The 20442-nt window shown below is 37.5% G+C and overlaps 1 protein-coding gene across 2 annotated transcripts in view; it reads right to left on the bottom strand.

Moving 5' to 3' along the window:
• Positions 1-248: 248 nt before the first annotated feature.
• Positions 249-20442, bottom strand: part of ARMC1 (armadillo repeat containing 1) — a 34079-nt gene continuing 13885 nt past the window's right edge. The window contains exons 4-7 of one of the 2 annotated variants that reach the window (XM_005423045.3): positions 6615-6804; positions 3232-3348; positions 3075-3149; positions 249-2517 (exon numbers count right to left, since the gene is read on the bottom strand). In XM_005423045.3, the coding sequence (XP_005423102.1) occupies positions 2326-2517; positions 3075-3149; positions 3232-3348; positions 6615-6804 (574 nt within the window). In that variant the 3' untranslated portion in view covers positions 249-2325. The remainder of the gene's footprint in view (positions 2518-3074; positions 3150-3231; positions 3349-6614; positions 6805-20442) is intronic. The other variant, XM_031058647.1, reaches the window with a different exon arrangement.

Below are 20442 nucleotides of genomic sequence, written 5' to 3'. Positions count from 1 at the left end.
ACATTGTCAAGAATCATCTGCTTACCCACTTTTTACAGAAAACTTTGAAATGTAAGCATGTTCTACACACATACAAAAGACCTGCTGTGACATACAGCAAAGGAGTCACTAAAACAGGACATCTGCATTCCTCGATGTCAAATTAAAGATGAATACACTTGTAAAACCACAAGCAGCTTAAAAGAATGGCAGAACATTTCAGAAGACACCAGATTTTCTTTAGACATTTAAAAAGGCACCAGTCATGCTTTGTTTAGTTATATTATCCTTTATTATTTTACAATGTATTTCAAAAACTTTTACAGATGCCTTAAACTGTTCTACAAGAGCTGCAATACTGTCATAAAAGCACACCTAGAGACCGAATGCACAAACAAACTGTAATACCTACTGGTATTGAACCATTAATATCCAAAGGGTGTAGTCTTTTAGTAAATAGATGTGCAGTAATGCAAATGCAAACAGATGTTAATGCAGAAAAACAAAACTCTGCATTCATGGCTATAGAACAGAGGACTTTTCAAACACATTTGGTACTGTAACATTCTAGACAGCAATATGAAGAGCATTACATATTTAAAGCAATACATGCCCTGAAAAGCCTGTATTTTCAATCTGTGCGTGTAAACCTGAATCAAAAATAAACTAGATATATTAAAAAACATGAGACATCTAGTCTGCCAACAAGCTTTTGGGTTTCTTTTTTTCCTTAGAATAACAATTAACCTGGGTGGGTGAACTCTGACCTGCATTATTATCATTATTATTATTATTATTTTACATTATCATATCCTCAGCATTTCTGTAGTACTGTGACAGCCTGTTTTTTTATTTATTCCTTGTGCACAGGCACAGCAGAATAACTTTGATGCATTAAATTTCTTTTCTGAGTCTCCAAGTGGTAAATATGATTCATATTATAGCAAATACATTACCACAAAAAAGCACTATATAACAACATTTATAACATGTTTCAAAGTTCTCAACTGTATTTCTCTGGTGCAACAAAGCAGGGGCACTGCAGCTTTCAAGCACTGTGTATTGAATCCTCTCAGGCACAGTGTTTACTAACAGCTCAGATATATGTTATTCTCTACCTACAGAAGTTTTGCTTTTATTATCACTTCTGCTCACAGGAATTACTAAGACATCTTTAGACTTATACTGTCTGTAAGTTACAGGGCAAAGCCAATTGTTTGCATATGTTTTTAAGCCAAGCTGATGTATTTTCATGGGAGTCTCATGAAAGGTATTAGGAGGAAACAGTAATTGCATATCGAGATTGTTAGGGGGAAACAAACAAAAAAAAAAAGAATCAAAATTTACAAGTGTGGCACTGTGGCAAAAGAGGCATTCTGTCCTGCTTTATACTTCAAGTTTAAAGTTCTAATTACCATTAAATATTTCCTAACAGTAATCACCATTTCTTAATCAAATATAGTCTACATTCCTCTATTCTCTGCAGGTAGAGCTGCAAGGGGTCATCACTACATTAGACCACAGCTTTTTCTGCTAGTCTTCCCAGCTAGCCTAAACAGCAGTCAGTGGTATGTATTAGTTATATATATGTATATATATGTCAGTCACACCCATCATTACAAATATGTTCTAGTTTATTTACTGTACAATGTATGTATACATATTTCTGTTTTTTCAGTCCCTTTTTTCTTATCTTAAGCACTCCAATAGTTAAGGGCAGGCTGGGAAAAAAATCAGTATACATAAAAGTGTTACACATTTCAAGTCTGTAGTGATTCTAGTTTTAACAGCAAAAGGGGATCCTCATGCTCATGCTGTGAACACAGCTGGCAAAAACAAAGGCCAAAAAAAGAGGCAGACTGTATTTTTCTCTGGAGTCAAAATCTAGAAAATTGAACAAAACAATGTTAGTCCAAAGGGATGTAGAAATGAAAAGGGAGTTTCATTCAATGTACAACTGGAGCTATTAAGAATTTTCTTTCACAGAGGCCCTGAGACAAGTTGAATGGATTCTCTCTGCCATGTGTTTCATGTGAAGTCAAACTTAAAGCTCTATAGGTATAGCATAAACATTTGGTATATAAGAGTGGACCCATTTTTAAAAAGTGAAGCAATAAAATCTACATGAAAAACTAATGAAGGAACAATTTGATTGGAGGCCTCTGTCCTTTGACCCCTGCCCTATCAGGCTCAACGTCCAATAAAATGTAAAATGCAGCATACATTTGCTTAAACTAAAATTTTCGCGATGATTTATTGCAAATTGCACTTGGCAGTTCACCACACCAATGGAAAACTGGCCCCCTTGTTGGTTCATTCACACAGTCTTTCAACACCAAACACAAGTCACCAGTAGAAAGATCTTGATAGAAAGTTTGCTGCTGTGCTGAGCCAACTTGCTGCACCTTCTGGGTGTGACCCAACACGAGACACTGCTTTGTCCTGCTCCTTAGTAGGGCTCTCATCTTCTGGCAAATACTCAGGTAGATCTGTGTTCTGCTCTACTTCCACTGGAGTATCTTGGAACGGAACTAGCATCTGGTAAAACACAACAGATTAAAATGATGTCAAATGTTGCAACTTAAAAGAATTAATCAAAGTTATAATATACATGTTCATAATATACATGTTCAGGGTGACAGGCATGCACATTGTGAGACTCCCCCCCATTGCCCTGTAGAGCAAGAACATAAATGGAACCTACTATGCTTAGAAGATACAGAAGAAAAGCTTCAGCTTAAAAGCGAAGAGAGAGTATCAAGTAAATACAACTACCTTTTAGTGTAGTAGTTGTGGAAAAAAAAAGCACATCAGCAACACCAATCAAGAAAGCCCACCACTTTCATTGAGACCCTTTTCATATCATTATAATCAGTTACAGTACTTTCATCCTTCTTCTGAACAATAATTTCTGTGTAACTGTTCTATGGATTCGTACCCTGACACAGGATATCCTTGAGTCCTCTTGTACTGGATGCATAACACTCATGCTTAAAAGATTTTGCCTACTGCCAGATCTTATGGGCACAGAGGAGCTGATAGTGAAGATACAGCTGAGCTGTAACAATTGGTATTTAGAAAGATAGAGATCCTACCTCCTCACCACTTTCACTTTTCACAACTTGCTGTGCCTTCATAACTTTGGTTGATGCTATCGCCGTTGCCAGCGCCTACAAACACGCAGAAAAAAGCAAGAGCTCAGTGCAACAGAATGCAATAATTTGGGAATCTGGAGGGTTACAAAGCACTTACCTCTGCTTTTAAATCTGAGCGAATTCGGACCACACACCTTTGAACAGCCATTTGAAAGGTAAAACTAATAACACCTTTAATTTTCAACAAGGCTTCTTCACAAAGATTCCTTCGAGACTGAAAAACAAACAAAGTCCCACAACTAAAAAACATACCATGTGACAATGCTCATAATTAATTGTGTTCCTGTAGGTCTCAAAGCACATGGTTACAAAAGTGTGCTTGAGTAACAGAAAAACTAAGACTTACATTTTAGTGCACAAATATTAGACTCTGTTGCCGCAAAAGAAAATTTGCTTACACTTTAGAAGTCAAAGAAGGATGGAATCAACTGTAAATAATTAGAGAAAAGTGCTGAAAAGCAAAGAATGTTTTTCTCTGTGTGATCAGCTAAACAGTCCCCTCTGGTTAAGGTCTGATTGACTGAAGTGCTCATTGATGAGTAGTTAGTGTTTAAGTTGCTATTTATCAGACACCTTGGCTCCATACTGACTGAATGCATCAAAGCAGCTGTTGTATCTTTCAGCTGCTTCATCTGTGGCAGCTCACAGACATCATGGCACAGCACACGCTTTATTCTTGTTTTAAAGGGAAAATACTTGGTTGATAACCCACAGAGTGTAATGTTGAAAGCAAGTGACATCACCTACTGTGCTGTAACATTACATTGACCCATGCTAGTTGCATCTGCTACATTACCTTAGAATGTTCCTTTTTTTTTTCCCCTTTTAATATTTGCACAACATGGTTGCAACAAAAAGAATTAAAGTATACTTGGAGAGACTGCTAGCACAGAAGGGGATAAAAAAAGATGGACTGTATCAGAAATAAACTGACAGCCTTTAAAACAGGTTTAAAATAATTATACACTTATTTTTTTTCCTTCAAGGTTTTAAATTATTAGTTATTTCAAAGTATATTTGCATTAGTTACCAATCACTAGTCAGTATTCACATGCACAACAAGCAAATTAAATTCTTTTAATCTCTGGAAGAATAAACAGAAGCAGTTTGGTGTTTCTTTTTTAGCAGTTTAGCATATATATTGAAACAATTCATTTGTGTAAGTTTATGTATTGAAACAGCTAACATTTTTGCATTTTCCAAAAAATAACTTTGTCAGATAGGCTACCTTTACTATAGAAAGGAAATATTTGATGCAAAGATGATAGGCTGCCTCACACAAGTGAAAGTTGAAACCTACATCTGGACATAGGAAGCAACACTTTCATAGCTTCTTAGCCTAAAAAAATAAATTCACGCATGGGTGTGTAGCAATTCTGTGACAGAATTCAGCTTTTTACTCTTAAGATCCCAAGTGAATCACAGGCACCTCAGTTTAATTCGAAATGAGGCTTTCCATGATCAGAAAACTGGTGAATAATTTCTTAAAAGAAAAAACTTATTAAGGTCCACACAAACTCTGTAAAAAGCTGGCAGCTTGGCAGCCACCAGCTTTGCTGCACAGACATACTTTGCAAAAGGCATTTCACAGGCAGGTAGCCACAAACCCAGCAATACACAACTAAACATACTTCTGCATGGTACTCCTGGAGCATGGGCACCAGCAAAATTTAGGTTATTTCCTTACACATCAAACCCTGATTACCATGCCACTCACAAATACTTCTATAATGTACAAAGTAGAAAACTGACTGAGGGGCATGCCACAAATTCCTGAGTTACTGCCTTGTTTTTTACCTTTATCATCAAATTTGATTGTTAGATCTTAAAACACCACATTAAACAACAAATGACCTTTCCCCTCTCTTCCTGAAACAACCAATTATCTACTATTTGAGGTTTCGAAATCCACAAGCATTTGTAGGACCTGCAACCATTCCTGACAGCAGTTTCCATTTACAAATGTAAATGACTCAGAACACCATGTCTAAAGCTCTGTGTTTACTCACTATGCCTCTTCAAACTCATACATGCAACCTAATATTCTCTGCTACTTAAGTCAGGAATAAAATATTGAATGGAACTAAATGGCTTTTGTTGTTCGCCAGCTTTAACACTCTCCCAGTCCCAACTTATCGTAACACTTAAAACAGCATTATGGGGATGTTTAACTTCTGGTGAGCACCTCTTAACATTTCTTTAATCATTTGATGAAATACAGAGCTACATACACCAGTTATCTCAGCCTGTGCACAGACAGACCTTCCTTTAACAACAAGCTAGGAAAACATGCTGGTGTTTTCCAGCTGATCTACCTGCAGTTTTGCTCTCTAAAGATGAATATCTAAATACCCTATGCTTTTTCACAATACCTTTACCTCAGCATTGCAGAGAGAAAACTCCACAAATATTGCTAAGTTCCATTTGTTGAAGAAAAAGACATGCTTTAAAGATAGAATTGGACTACAGGCAAAATATCTAAACTCACGAAGTAGAAGTGGATGAAATTTCTTGCTTGGAGGTACCTGTAAACAAACCAACTACAAGCTTAAAAACAACAACCTATGGGACTGAATTTAAAAAAATTCACAGAGTAGCAAAGCCAATGGTGTTGACAAAGCACTGCCTTTCTAGCTAGAGCAAGTGCTGGAAGGCCAAAACTGTAAAAAATATTTGTATAAAGTGAGCTAGAGCAGCATGTTATTTCTAAAGGAATTAACTATGGTCTTGTGAAAACAGAACAGTGGGTATGCTGTTGGTAAACTGGGCCCGTGGACATGCTTACTTGGCAGAATGTAAAGCAACAAAGCAAAGGATCAGGTTTGATCATTTAAAATGGGTACAAAACTGAAAGATGCAGAGTCTGGAGGGCACTTGTGGATAACGTGCTTAAACAGCCTACATGCTGTTTGGCAGCCGTAAAAAGGCAAACATGGCCCTGGGGTGTTATCTACAGGGGTATGGTAGATATATCTGTAGAAGTTATTCTGACATTACATAAAGACTCAGTGAGACCTCATTAATTCAAATGCCATTCTGGTCACTACAGTAGAAAAGATCTCACAGACAATGAAAAGATGCAGCAAAACCAGCTCAAAGAAAATACAGCATTTCTAGATTAAGAATAATAAAAAACCTCCCAGTGTCTGAAATCTCTCTTAACTAAAAGGAAACTCTTTTTAGATCAACACACTTAAACAACCACAAAAGATCTTTAAGTGAAAAATCCTGAAGGCATCTTGTTCACTCTATTCTTTCTTGAAAAACCATCAAGAAAACTGCCTTAAAGCTTCTTCTTCAGGTGTTCTGAGTAATCTCAATTTATGCAATATTTTATACATATCTCACGCTTCAAAATACAATTCACAGAAATTGCTGACAATTAATGATGTCACACAGGGAGCGTCAATAGGTTTCTGGGGTTAAAATAACTCTCAGTACAGGATGCCTTATTTACACAAACTCTGAAGGATTCCTTACCGAATCATCAAGGCCATCTATGTGCAAAACCACTGTCTTGGCACGCTTATTTGTGCTGCCGAGGAAAAACTGTGCTTTCCGCCGACGATAATTCATCTCATTCATATTGTCCATGTCTGACATGTTGGAAGACTGAAGGATATCATAGACTTCAGAAGCCAGAAGTTTAGTCTCTCCTGGTGTAGTGGTCCTGAAAGAAAAAAAGGGACTAAGATTTCCATGTATTTGTTTTCACATTAGTACTGCAAAAAGCTATTGATTACATCCTTGCAACTGGAATACTCCATGTGGTACAGTCAAGACATAGCAAAAATGTTAAGTGGGGAGAGCAGAAATTGGGTAAAACTATTTTCTTTTCCTGATTCCAATTTTTATGTCAATTTGTTGATTTTTTGCTCATTATAAACACGTCTGTTCTCAAACAACATGAACACAGTTTACATCAGTTTGACAACTACAAGCCAAACATGGTAGTACATGGTCAGTGTTCCAGGGTTACCTTGTGTTGAGCTTTATTTTTTTATAACAGAACTTTTCCAATTGCCTTGTGACATGTTTTGTTTCCCACTTTCCTTGCTACATAATAATATTTTCTCTGTAGAACTGGCATCTTTCCCAAAGCTTTCTTCTCCAAATTTACTGCGCATCAGCAGCACAGCAGAAACACAAATTTTCTTGAAGAATCCAAAGGTTATTCCTGATTAGACTAAAATTTATGGTATAAATTATATGATAGCATTTTTTTATATAGAGAAAAAGTAGATAATAGACTCAACATATATTGAATTGTTAAGATTTAATTTAAACTAATTTTAATCAGGTACTAATATAAATCTGTTGTCCAAATTCAGCCCTATTTTAATTATGCTAGTGACTTTAAGCTTTGTGTAGAAACAAAATTATTACTGCATCAACTTGCAATTAATTTTAAAATGATGAATGACAGCTTTGCTGCTTTGTTTAGCAAACACTAAGTAAGTAACAAGTACCTTTAGATTTATTTTTTTTTCCATTTGACGTCCTTAATTACCAGCCATTAAACACATTTTCCATCCTACCATATGGACAAGAGAGAATACTAAAGCAAGCATGTTAGGAGTTCTCGGCTTGTGGGGGTCTCAGCTAGCCTTTTTTTTTTTACTTCTCTGCACCTTGTTTTGAACAGCACCCATTTGGAAAGGAAAATGTCAGTTCTTGTGATAATTCAGTAGATTAACAACATTCAGAGGGGAAAAAACCAGAAAGATAAAGAAGTGGTAATAAGCAAATAACCAAGACCTAGAAAGGGAAAGCATTCCAACATATGTTCAGTTTTAAATACATGCTCATGTTCTGCTTTCCTACACTGAGAAATCACTTATGTTAATTCACAGAAACAAGTGCTGGGAACTCACAAAGCTTTAACTTCATCCTTCCATCATTTATTAGATAAAGTAATAGAACTGATGATAAAGCCATGCAATGGGATGTCCTGACGTAGTAATAAAACAGCTTTTGCTAAAGTGATAGCTTATCAAGAGATTAAGGAATTAACCCACCTATTAGTTTTGCCAATTTCTTTCAATAACAATCCTGTCAATATCAAGTGATTTACAAGAGATGAGTTTTATTTTTGGTAAATTTAAATACAGCTCACAAAGCAAACTACTGAAAATGTCACTATTCCACTTACAGCACCCACTATGCAGTTGGTAAGGGGTTTTGCTTCAAAACAATTGTACTATTGCATCAGAGAGTTAAAAAGTCAGAAAGACAAATGAGAAATAAAAGCATCCTTAATACTTGCCTTTATATATTAACTGTGTGTATATATATATACATATATATATACTAAGCTATGCAAAATAAAGAGAATTTAAAGCTGTCACTATGTCAGCAAATATAAAATATTCAAGTGCCTAAAGCAAAAAATCAACAGTGATTTTCATATATGTTTTATTCTCCCAACATTACAGTTGGCACAGTTCTTGAAAACTAATGATCTGCTATTAACTGCACAACTGAAACAACCTGTTGACTTTAAAACACAAAAGTAAACTGGGTCTTATTTGACAGTTATTCCAAGATCTTCCTAAAACAAGTCTATACTGATAAATTTTATGAGCATACACACACATACACACACATACTCTCAAATAAGATACTCAGATAATTTCCTGTATTTTTCCAAACAGAGGATTACCACTATCTACCACTAGGTTATCCCTATTACCTTAAAAAAAAAAAAAACCAAATGCAAGATTTTAATCTTATTTCAAGAGAATCAGTAATAAGCAACTGACTGTGTAATAAAGAGCAGCAAAAAACTCAGACACTACACTACAGGGGCAAGGACAATGGCTGCTGCTTAGAAATATCAGATTGCAAAACAATCCCAAGTGAAGGTGTACCCCAGTTTTACACTGCAGAAACAAAATACTATACTTCCAGCATCTCAGTTAAACAAAGATGCCCAAAATTCCTGACAAAACCTTCTACAATTTAAAATATAGTGGGAAAATGAGTGAATACAAGTTTTCAGCAACCTGTTATTCTTTCATTAAAGCAATTTCTGCAACAGCTGAAAAATAATAGAAACATTTATATCTTAATGTCAGATTAGATAAAAGGAAATTTTTTATGATGAACATGGTAAAACACTGGCACAGATTGCCCATAGAACAGTAGATGCCCTATCCCTGGAACCATTCAACATAAAATTGGACAATTCAGTTGCAGATAACTCCTCTCATTGCAGGGGGTTTGGACTAGAGGATCTTTAAAGGTCCCTTCCAACCCAAACTACTCTATGATTCTATGATCTTTAAGGGAAAAAATACCTATCTGGAAGCAAGTATAATAAACCCTCCTGCTTGCAAAACCAAGGTGATGTTCAATGGCAAGTCCGTTTCCTTACATACTATATTCCTAATAAAAACAAATACACTGAAACTGCATATAAAACGAAACCACAGAACAGTGGAAGTTTTGGTTTTTTCTAAAACTACTGTAACTCATGGACTGTGGTTTTGTTGCCTAAAATGAGAAAACTTTAGGAGAAGAGTTCTGAGGGCACTGACACCAGTCCTCCCAGCACCAGTGTGTCAGTCAGCAGTTTCAGATAACACTGCCCACAGCTGTCTGAGCCAGCCTCCTGCCACCATCAGAGCACCACAAGGGAACTCTTGCTCTCTCCCTCTCCCACTCCAGTATGGCACTTTAGTCATCACTATAGGTGCAGGTGCGTACTACAAATTCACTGTGCAACTAGAGCTTGTTTGAGAACAATCAATCATTGAAAATCTCACCAAGGGACACAGTACAGCCCCCATTGCTGGAGGTGTTCAAGATACAGTTGGACAGGACACTTGATAGTCTCATCTAGGTCCCCTTTCCCAGGAAAGGCAGGACCAGATCATCTTCTGAGGTCCCTTCCAAGCTGGGCTGTTCTGTGATTCTATGACTACTGTTCTGCTACCCTGCTAGGGAAATGGTAGTATCTACTTAGAGCAGAGAAACAGTTGGCAAGAGTTGGTTACCATCTCTTTCAGAGGTGGTAACGTCTTACATTACTTCAGCAAGATTCAGAAGATGCCTGTCAGAAACTCAAGCCTTTAGTTTTCACTGTCTTCCTGAATTCCTGTCATCCTAGATTGCTGCCTGTCCTTCCATCATGTTTACCCAAGGCTGGCTGTGTAAGAAATATGAACACAGAATCCAAGTGACACATGCAGTATCTGTCATAAGAGGATACAAGAAATAGTTCTCATTTTCTACACTATTATTAGAAATAACTTTTTAAACATGGTCCAAATACTGCAGCGATTTTATTAGCATGGCGAGACATTTTTTAAAGTTTTTGCTAACCTTAAAGGACATGAAAACTAATGGCTACAACTCCAAAGGTGTGTGTGATGTGGGCAGCACATGGATGCTAGGAAAGAATGTGTAAGCAGTGTACAGCATTATGGCTGTGACTGAAGTAAACACACAGCATCATAAATTATAACAGAAGGGCAAAACAACCTTCCTACCTTAGCTTCATCTGATGCAAAGGTAACAGAGACTTAGTTTCTTCCTTTAGAATAAGCACAAAGACTGAGAAAGACTAATAGAGTGATTTTCCCCTTTTAGAGAAGGGCAAGACATAAATAAGTTTATAAATACGTACATGGGGGCGTGAGACTGTAAAAGATAATCTTATCCTTTTTTAGGCTATAATATTTTATGCATATTTTTTAAAATAAACGTGTGTACATACTTGTAAATTACATACTAACTCCTGTACCAGAGAAAACATGCAACTGTAACTCTGCTCAAAGTAGAGCAGACCTGTGCACAAGCATGCCTTTCCTTAGTGGCACCCATTGTGCTCTAAAGACACATTAGCCAAACACGTAACACACAACAACAGCATTTCATTACTGTGTTTCTACTGAGTTTATAACCTTGACACAGGAGGTTTCCAAATAAAAGAGGGGATTTTTCTTTACCCAAGACTCAATTAGATCCCAGACTCTATTGAAAGGAGATTTATGTAATTTAATTCCAGAAGTTTCACTTCTCCAGTAATTCTGCTTTTGGATGTACTTGGTCAGTCTGCTCACTACCCACAATAAAGATGACAAAGTTAATTGTCCATTTATGAAATTTCAATTTATGAATATCTGATAATATCTGAACCCCTGGGAAGGTGATGGAAAAAATCTGAAGGTGCTCAGGAAGGGTGAACCCAGATTCACAAAGAGAAAGTCATGCCTGAGCACCCCAGGAACCTTCTACAATGAAACAACTGGCTTCACTGGGATGAGGAAATGACTACTGTCTGTTGACACTGGCCCTTACACAATTCCCACAGAGAAGCTGATGCAGGATGGACTGGCTGACCAGACTGTGATGTGGACTGAAAACTGGTTAGATGGCCATGCCCAGAAGGTAGTGATCCTCACAGCAGGCCACCATCTCATCCAACTCCTCTCTACAGCCACAACAGCCCTATTTTCCACAATAACAGCAGTTTCACTCCTAACTCTATTAGTTCTCTTCATACTAACCATGAAACCCAGCTGGAGGTCAGTGTCTATCAATGTACATCAGGGATCAACACCAGGTCCCATTCTGTTCAGTATCTTCATTAACAACCTGGAGCACAATGGACCCTTAACAAGATGTGCACAGGACACAAAACAGGAAGGAGTGATAGATACATCAAACAGCTGTGCCAGAGAGACCTCAACAAGCTGGAGAAATGGGCTGACAGGCATCTCATCAAGTTCAACAAGGGCAAGTGCAAAGACCTGCATCTGGGGAAGAACAGCCCCAAGCGTCACTCAGATCAGGCACAATCCCTGAGTGAGCAGCTGGAAAGGAGCTTTGCAAAGAACCTGTTGGACACAAAGATCAGCATCAGCCAGCAAAGTGCCCCTGCAGCAAAGGTTACTGGTTATCCTGGGCTGCACTGGCAGGACTGCTGCCAGGGGATAAAGGGAGGTGATCTTGCCCCTTTCATCAGCACTGGTGAGGCCCCACCTGCAGTGCTGGGGCCAGGTCTGGGCTCCCAGTACAAAGATGTATGAACACACTGCAGAGTCCAGAAAAGGGTCAGGAAGATGATGACAGGGCTGATGAGAGAAGGGAGAGAGATCTGGGATGGTTGAGTCTAGAGAAGGCTTGGGGGGAGCTTATCAATGTACATAAATACCTGAAGAGAATGCAAAGAGGACAAATCCAGGACCAGAGGCAAAGGGCACAATCTGAAAAATCAGAAAACACTTTTCCATTGTGAAGGTGACTGAGCACTGGCAGAAGCTGGCCAGACAGGTTGTAGAGCCTCCATCCTTGGAGATACTCAAAAGCTGCCTGGACATGGTTCTGGGCAATGTGATTTTGGTGTCTATGCCTGAGCAGACAGGAGCTGGACCCATGACCCGCAGAGGTCCCTTCCAAACTCAATCACCCTGTGAGTCTGTGAACACGTATCAAGAAGTCACTAAGTAAATTCAAACAGCAATATACATGGAGTACATCTATTTTTACCTACTTGTGGATCTCTAATCTTTCAGGTTAAGAATATTTTAGAAGATAGGCTTTTATGTAAATAAAGCAAAAATTTATTTAATTTTCTGCCAACTATTTTCCTTACACATTGTCTTCCAAAGAGCTCTGCATGACAGCTTACATAATTTCAATGCATTTGAAAATTACGAACACTGATTTCAGAAACTTCCTGCTCTCATATTTAGACTTAGAGTTCACTGCTCAGTCCTAAATTGTTCTATCTTAAAGCATCATGAACTAAAGGCAAGACTAAATGTAAAAAGGAAGGCATCATTCTCAAAGTCATTAGAACTTGTCAGTTGGTATTGCTGATGTTTTCATCTTCATTGAATCATCCTTGAATGGTTAAGGTTGGAAGAGGACGCTGAAGATCATCTAGTTCTAACCCTCCTGCTATGGGCAGCGACACCTTCAACTAGACCAGGTTACTCAGAGCTGCATCCAACCTGGCCTTGAACACCTTCAGGAATGGTGCATCCACAACTTCCCTAGGCAACCTATTCCACCTTAGGTTATAGCAAGATCTTATTACACACAGTCATCACAGAAAAATTACACCTTATAATAACAATTTAGAAACTTTTAATAGAAAACTTAAAAATCCAACAGTTCACTGGTTCAAACATGACACTGACTGCAGGAGAACACTGCTCCCAGGTTTCTCACTCCAAATGTAAAATTTCTTTGTAATTCTACTTAGCTCAATAATTGTATTTGGTAAATAGAGTATAAAGACTATAAAGCCAAAGATGAGCTCAACACAGGCAAACTAAAGAAATTTTAATCTCAAGTAACTTCACAACATAGATCAAAAAGTCAGTGTTTATAAGCTCACTCAGTAGTTTACACTGTTGCTCTCTTACCTGAATCTGAGGTAGCTCAAGAGTATTCAATTTGTAATTTATGGACCGATCTCAGCCTGGTACTGATGGGCCTGTTTTCCCCAGGGTGCTCATGAGCAAGAGAACCAAAGACAGACAGAGAGACCATTCTCAGCTTCCAGATTTAGAACTGGGCATCAATTGCATCTCAAGGCTGACCTGTGGAGCTGTCCTGCGCAGAACCAGGAGCTGAACTCAATGGTCCTTGTGGAGTCCCCTCCAACTGAGGATGTTTTACAATTCTCAGGATACACAGAGAAGAACTACAGCTCATTCCCCTCCTCATGGAGAAGAGCTACAGCTCTTTTATCTAAACTGAGAAACCTCTGTGAGAAAAGAGCAACCAGAGGTAGCATCTATGATAGAACTCATGGCCCAGATCTCTGTTAAGATCCAAGCAAGGAAATTGATACAGGAGAATGGTACATTTGCAGTAGACCACTTACATAACAACACTTTAGAGTGTCTGCACTATATTTTCAGTTGGTGTGGCCCCATAAGTAAGGGAGCACAACACATAGCCTCACAAATCACAGACAAAGGCTGTTGGTACAGCCAAACAGAAAAGGTGGATGTGCACAGTATGGCTCATCACCGAGCGCTTGCTAACTAATACTTGGGAAACCAGCACAAAGAAAAGAGCAGCTTCGTAAAAGCAAAAAGAAAAGTAGCTAACAGTGGTGAAGCAAAGATAAACTCTAGACACAAAACTAAGGAAACAGATCTTGACATTTTAAAGTTAACTCAGGTAAAATTTCCTGTATTGACATCTCAAGGATTTTACAAAGTAATGGAAAGTAGAGCCTTAAAATGCAGATCTGTAAAAAGAATCCACTACCCAATTCAAGTCTAACAAATATGAAGAGTTTGAAGACAAAAAATATCTTCATTATACAAGTTAAGGCTCCAATATTGGACAAGACCTCGGCAAATGCCATCCTAAATAACCTACTCATAAATTAAAGGATAAACAATTCTCTGACTTAACTTGCAGTCACAGAAGAATCCTAAATCACTGAACATAAAAGGACTGAATGTGTAATTTTTCCTTCTAAAACACTAGTTTGAGAGACCTCATCTGCAGAGTGATGCAAGCACCTTTCCAAAAAGTTAGAGAAAACCTATCATCACATAGAAGTAGATATTTTCATTTGATCCCAATCCTCTTCATACATGCAAGCACTGTCCCTGTATTTTCCCTAGGATCCTAAGTAGTGATATTTTCAGCCATCATTTTATTTCCATAACAAACTTCATTCACTGCAATGCATATGGTAGCCCATATGACACAAAAAACACCAGTAAGAATTTAATGGATTGACACAAGTTCTATCACTGTTTTATCACTGTTGGGCAAGTGCATGCATATCAGAACATCTAAAGTATATACAGGTAGAGATTTATCATTTAGTCATGGGTAACAAATGGCTAGTCAACATATACTCAGATCACTCTGCTTTAAGACTGATGTATTTGTTTCCAGACGAACAATTTCTTTTGGAATACTTTCTTCCTATACTTAAAGACAGAAGTTGTTTCCAGCTACTAAAGGGAGCAGTAAGCTGGAAAGAGTTGTTACATTCTGTAAGAGGGGGTTGGGAAATCACTAATCTTTGCTTTTAGAAGTGAGACACAGTGATTGACATGGTTTTGATGAAAGCTTTGAGCATGAATGACAACCCTAAAGAAAGAGCATGATATTAGAGAAAAAGCAATCTGTTTCAAGACAGTTATCTGATCTAGCTGCTTTTCTGCCTGTTCTACTCCAGTGCCAGGGCAAGATTCATTCTCCACGAATGCTGCTCTTTCTTGCAAGCTTTTAGTGCATCCCATGATGCAGTGGGCTCACTCATAAGCACATGACTGCTCTCCTGACTCGTTCCAGGCAGCAGGCATGTTGTTTGAAAACAACTTGATGAGTAGTGTTACTTCAGCACACACCTTCTCAGAGTCCCTGTATGGTGCTACTACCATGCTACACCTCAGTTCCCTCTAGTTCCAAAAACACAGCAAAGACCAGACAGTATCATAGAGCAGCTGATAAAATAATTACCACCTGCTTTCTGAAAAGAAAAAAGTCAAAATCCTCAAGAATACAGACAGCAGGATACTTATGTTGGTCAATAACAATATAGAAAGCATAGTAATCGATTAACAACAGGAAAAACAAGAGAACCTGTAGGACTGGGCAAACCTTAAGTGACAGAATAAGCAGCAGCACCGTGGATCTTCAAACCCCAAAACCAAGCAGGTGGACTGCTCAATGAACCTAAGCCCAGCTTGAGTACAGCAGTGTTATGTGCCTACACTCCAGTGGTATCAACCATGTGCTCCAAGGTGGCTGCACCACGGCAACAAGGCAAGGTCACACAGATTTTCCTAGAATGCTCCCTAGAATTGCAAGATCCCTGTCACTTGGCAAGCCTTCCACACACTACTTGTGTCATAGCTGTACAATATGACCAGGAGACACTAAACTAAAAAGCTTGTAAAGAACAAGGAAATTGGATGTCTTAAGGCTGATTTTGTACTTTACAAGACATACCCCACTGAAATTAGGAGCAAGGATTGGATTTCACAATGCCACTTCCAGCTCAGTTTATGTCATATATTTACTGACCCTGAAGATGTACAAAAACCCCATGAAAATGCTGGGATGTCCTGAAGACTGTTGAAAACAAGCAAACAAAAAGCCTAAATATTAGAAAAGTTGTAAACAAAAGTAAAATCACAGTACAATCCCACTAACTGCTGTAAAATCAGTGACTGTGATATAATTTAAACATATAGCAAATTGATTAATTACCCATACTTAAGACATTTTCCTGATTCATTCTATTGTCCTCTGATCACAAGAAGAGAATGAACTTCCAAGAACAGGATAACAGATTTGAACACATGCCATATGCTTAACCCAGCTATTCATCCAATTTTGTTTAACTCTTGCTATTTATACACTAAATGGAAAATCAACTTTTGATCTCCCACAGCTTGGTATCTACCATATGGACATACTCTACATTAAAAAAAAAGATGCAGGGCCTGTTAACTCAACTACACTCAAAAGGCTTCATAGCAGCATTTGCTAGACAAGAGTCCACATAAAAGACAAACTCCATGTTGAAATTCACAGTAGCTAATTCCAACATCTTGCCTGCTAATGAACAGTAATAATTTCATGGATGGCAAAAATTGTGTTTATTATAGGGTTCCAACAAATTGCATCAGAGCTAAAAAAAAAAACAAACCAAAAAACTTAAGGGCAACAACTGTCTCTGGTCCTTTACAATGAAAGATGTAAAATGTTGGCATTAAAAAGCCAGCTCTTCCTGGGAATGATGCTGTGGTGACCAGGTAGAAGTATTGGTAGTCCTGAAATCAGTCTCAGCACAGAAGAATTTTAGAAACATCTTGGAGGAAGCCAACCACTTTCTTGTGTTATCAGCATGCTAAAAGCATTAAGTATATAATATAGGAATAGTTGATTATAGTCTATAATTATCTGGAAAATCCATTTATATCTTAAAATCCCCACTGTTTATTTTAGTTTTAGAAGTATATTAATCTGATTAATTCACTGAAGTTTACTGGAGAAAAGTTAAAAAAAAAAGAAAAAGGGTTTGAAAGCTCTAAGATTCAGGCTTCCCTGAACAAAGCCTGTAAAAATAGTAAGAATTCAACTACAACAGCACCCTGTCCCAGAGGAAAAAAAATGCAGGTTTAATCTATGTAGGCGTATCTATGTCTAAGTTTTGTATTTGATTAATTTGCTCATATACTTAATATTAATTAAGTAGAGACTAAAAATAGGTAACTATTGAAACATCTTCTTTTCCTACTCTTAAACTACTAATTATTAGCAAGGGACTGTTTTATTTTTAAGTAAGCCAGTATTAGCAGCTTCATTTCTAGTCAAAGGGACTGCAGTCCCCATGCAAAATAGGTTGAAGCATACAACAAGGTTTAAAAAAAGTGTTGTGGGAACTTGATGAGGTACTGTATAAATACAGCATGTACTAACAATGTAAATTTGTTTCAAGTTATTTGATAGGGCTTTCTACTGCAAAATCCAATGGAAATCTTGCCAAAAGATATTGTAGCAGGTACTGCAAAACTACAAAGTATCAGAACATATTCCTGGATAGAAAGACATCCAACTGAGAATCACATAAAATTTACTTCCTTCTGAAATAACAGCTCCATCGAGAAACTACCAATGAAGGCCGTATCATCATTAGTAAGTTCCTTTGTAGCATTTATTGCCTGCAATACCCAACTGAAACCGTGTAAGTTCTAATCACACACCAGCACCTTACTATGCTTATTGATCAAGCAGCCCTCAGGAAATAAAAGAATAATAAAAGGGTAATCCACTTATGGTTTCTTAGAAAAAAATCTGCAATTTTTTTGGGATGCTTACTATGAAGGTCAAAGACCAGGGACAAATACCACCTGTGGACAAGGTCACTGTAGACCAAATGTAGACATTTGGCACTGGCAGGAGAAGGTGAGAAACCTCACAGTGTTAAGAATGTATCAATGCCCTTTTTGTAAGTAAATTACTCCAGCCTACAATACTGTCAATCCACACCTGCACTAGTACTAAATACTTCATCACACAATTTGTTACTTTAATTTCAAAGCATCTTAAGCCTTCTTAGCTCTTAATTTTAGTAAGCATCAGTAAAAGTCAGCATACTGAAGAATCTACCTCAGCAGTTTTTCTTGTAAACTCAATAGTAACCAGAGAAGGTCACTGTATTCCTGAAATGCTTTCACCACCAGCTGATGACAAGGTTTATCGAGCATTAGAGGTGTCCATTACCATTAGAGGCGTTGCCATTACTAATCCTGACTCTTCTGCCAATCCACTTAGATCTCTATCCCTCAACACAGGTACAGAACTGCCCCATAAAAAGAAAAGAAGCTGCCTTTTGGCACACCATGTCAGGCAGATCTTGAGACACCAAGGTTCAACATTAGTATTTGTTTCCTATCCTACAGTCAGTAGTTATTTAAATATCAACTCGGATTCTATTTTTTTAACATATAATAATATTGTGCCTCACTCTGTAAACCACTTCATTTTTTTATAATCAACACTTCCAAGCTCCCTATTTGTTTTAATATAAATTCTACAAAAAAATAGGAAGTAAAACATCTTAAGCTTCAATGACTTCCTAAAATACTTTAATCCCTGTTTCAGTCAATTTCTAAATAAAGAAGAAACTGGATAAGACAACCTATTGAGCACAAAAGGCTTTTACATAGATGTGGTTTTAACAAAGTTATTTTATACTTAATAACTTTCTCAGTGTTTCAAAGTTCTCTATTTTATAAATTCTGCAATACTCATCACAATATTTTTTGCCTACAGTGAAAAGCAACTAGCTCATTTTTAACTTCTCAACTCATTTTTTCCCAATTTAAACAGAAAGCACTCAAAGCAATTATGATTGTGGCACTCCCTCTGCCAGAAAAGCAAGAATAATGCCTATTTACTCAGTAACAGGTACTGAAAATTCTCCTCCGGGTTTAGGAACCTACAATTTGGTAATTGTATATAAATCACCACTGTACAACTAGGCACCTCAATGGATAGGTAACTAGTTTCATTGCTTATATTCTTAAGCCAGTCATTGTAAACCAGCCAAAGGCCATGATTTTGAAGAACTTGCATGTATTCTTTATAAAACACTGCATTAACAACTACTTACTTTGTTACCTCACTATTTGTCGATTAGCTAACATGGCATACTCAAAATGCCAAGAAAAGGGAACATCTCTATTCAAAGAAAAGAATCAAAAGAAACCATTGAAATGCAAGCAAGCACTGTCCTGTCAGAGAAAGTTTTGCATCAACTGCAAGTGCTGCACAGAAACCAGCAACAAAAGTCCTGCTGTTTCATGGTGCATGCAAATGTTTTGATGTACCAGAGTAAAAGCTGCTCCATTGAACCAGTATGTACTGAAATGGTACTCTGAAAAGTCCATGGAAGTACAGTACCTGGATTACAGTGAGACAGACATCAGGCAGTGTAAACGTGCCCAACCAACGGTCCTGACAGAAGTGCCAGACAACAAGTGGAACACTGTGAGGTAAAAGCAGCAGCTTGGAGAACAAAGAGCAGAACGACGCGGTATTTCTGATTGCAGTCAAAAATACTGTAATAGGAATTACGTGCATGACAGAATGAAAAAAATAGAAAACAAAAAAACCAAAACTAGACATTTACAAACACCTAAACTGTTGAGTACAGAAACAGTACTGCTCATTACATGACCTTGCTTAGTGAGCTAAGTACTGTACATGTTAAGTACAGTGCAGTACTTAGCTCACTAAGCAAGTTGCACGCAAGCAGAAATGATGACTGTGCAATGTCTCTGACTGCAGAGAGGTCCTGAGATAGACATAAAATTTTAAAAATCCCCCACTAACATGAAAAGTACATCTTGTAATGGCACAGGAGACCCCTCCATTAGGTCATGCTTTTGTATTTTTTTTGTGATCAATCTACACACAAATAGGGAGCTTACCCTAAGTTGTACCTCTCAAAACAAATCTTTAGAACAGTTATTTACATGACTGCTAATTTCTATTAACCCATGCAAATATAAACTCACAGTAGTATTTCAACACCTATATTGCTAGTTACATTTGAATTGCTGATGATTCAGTCTTCCACTAGTCTTACAAATTACATCCATCTTTACAAGACTTGAAACCTTATTTCTTTACCTCACAGCAGCCGTAAAATTCTCCCAGAAAGCCTATTACATTATGACTAAAGTCTAAGTTAACACCAATATTGCAACAGTAGGATTTTAACAAATGCTTTTTGTGTTTTATTTGTCATCATTTGTCCCTGTGCCAGCATCTCTACATTGAGATCATAACCTTCTATATGGTT

Source organism: Geospiza fortis, unplaced genomic scaffold, assembly GCF_000277835.1.
Source record: "Geospiza fortis unplaced genomic scaffold, GeoFor_1.0 scaffold121, whole genome shotgun sequence".
NCBI classification, from domain to species: Eukaryota; Metazoa; Chordata; class Aves; order Passeriformes; family Thraupidae; genus Geospiza; species Geospiza fortis.
Note: the sequence above shows the minus strand (reverse complement) of the source record. Positions and strands in the feature narration are given on the sequence as shown.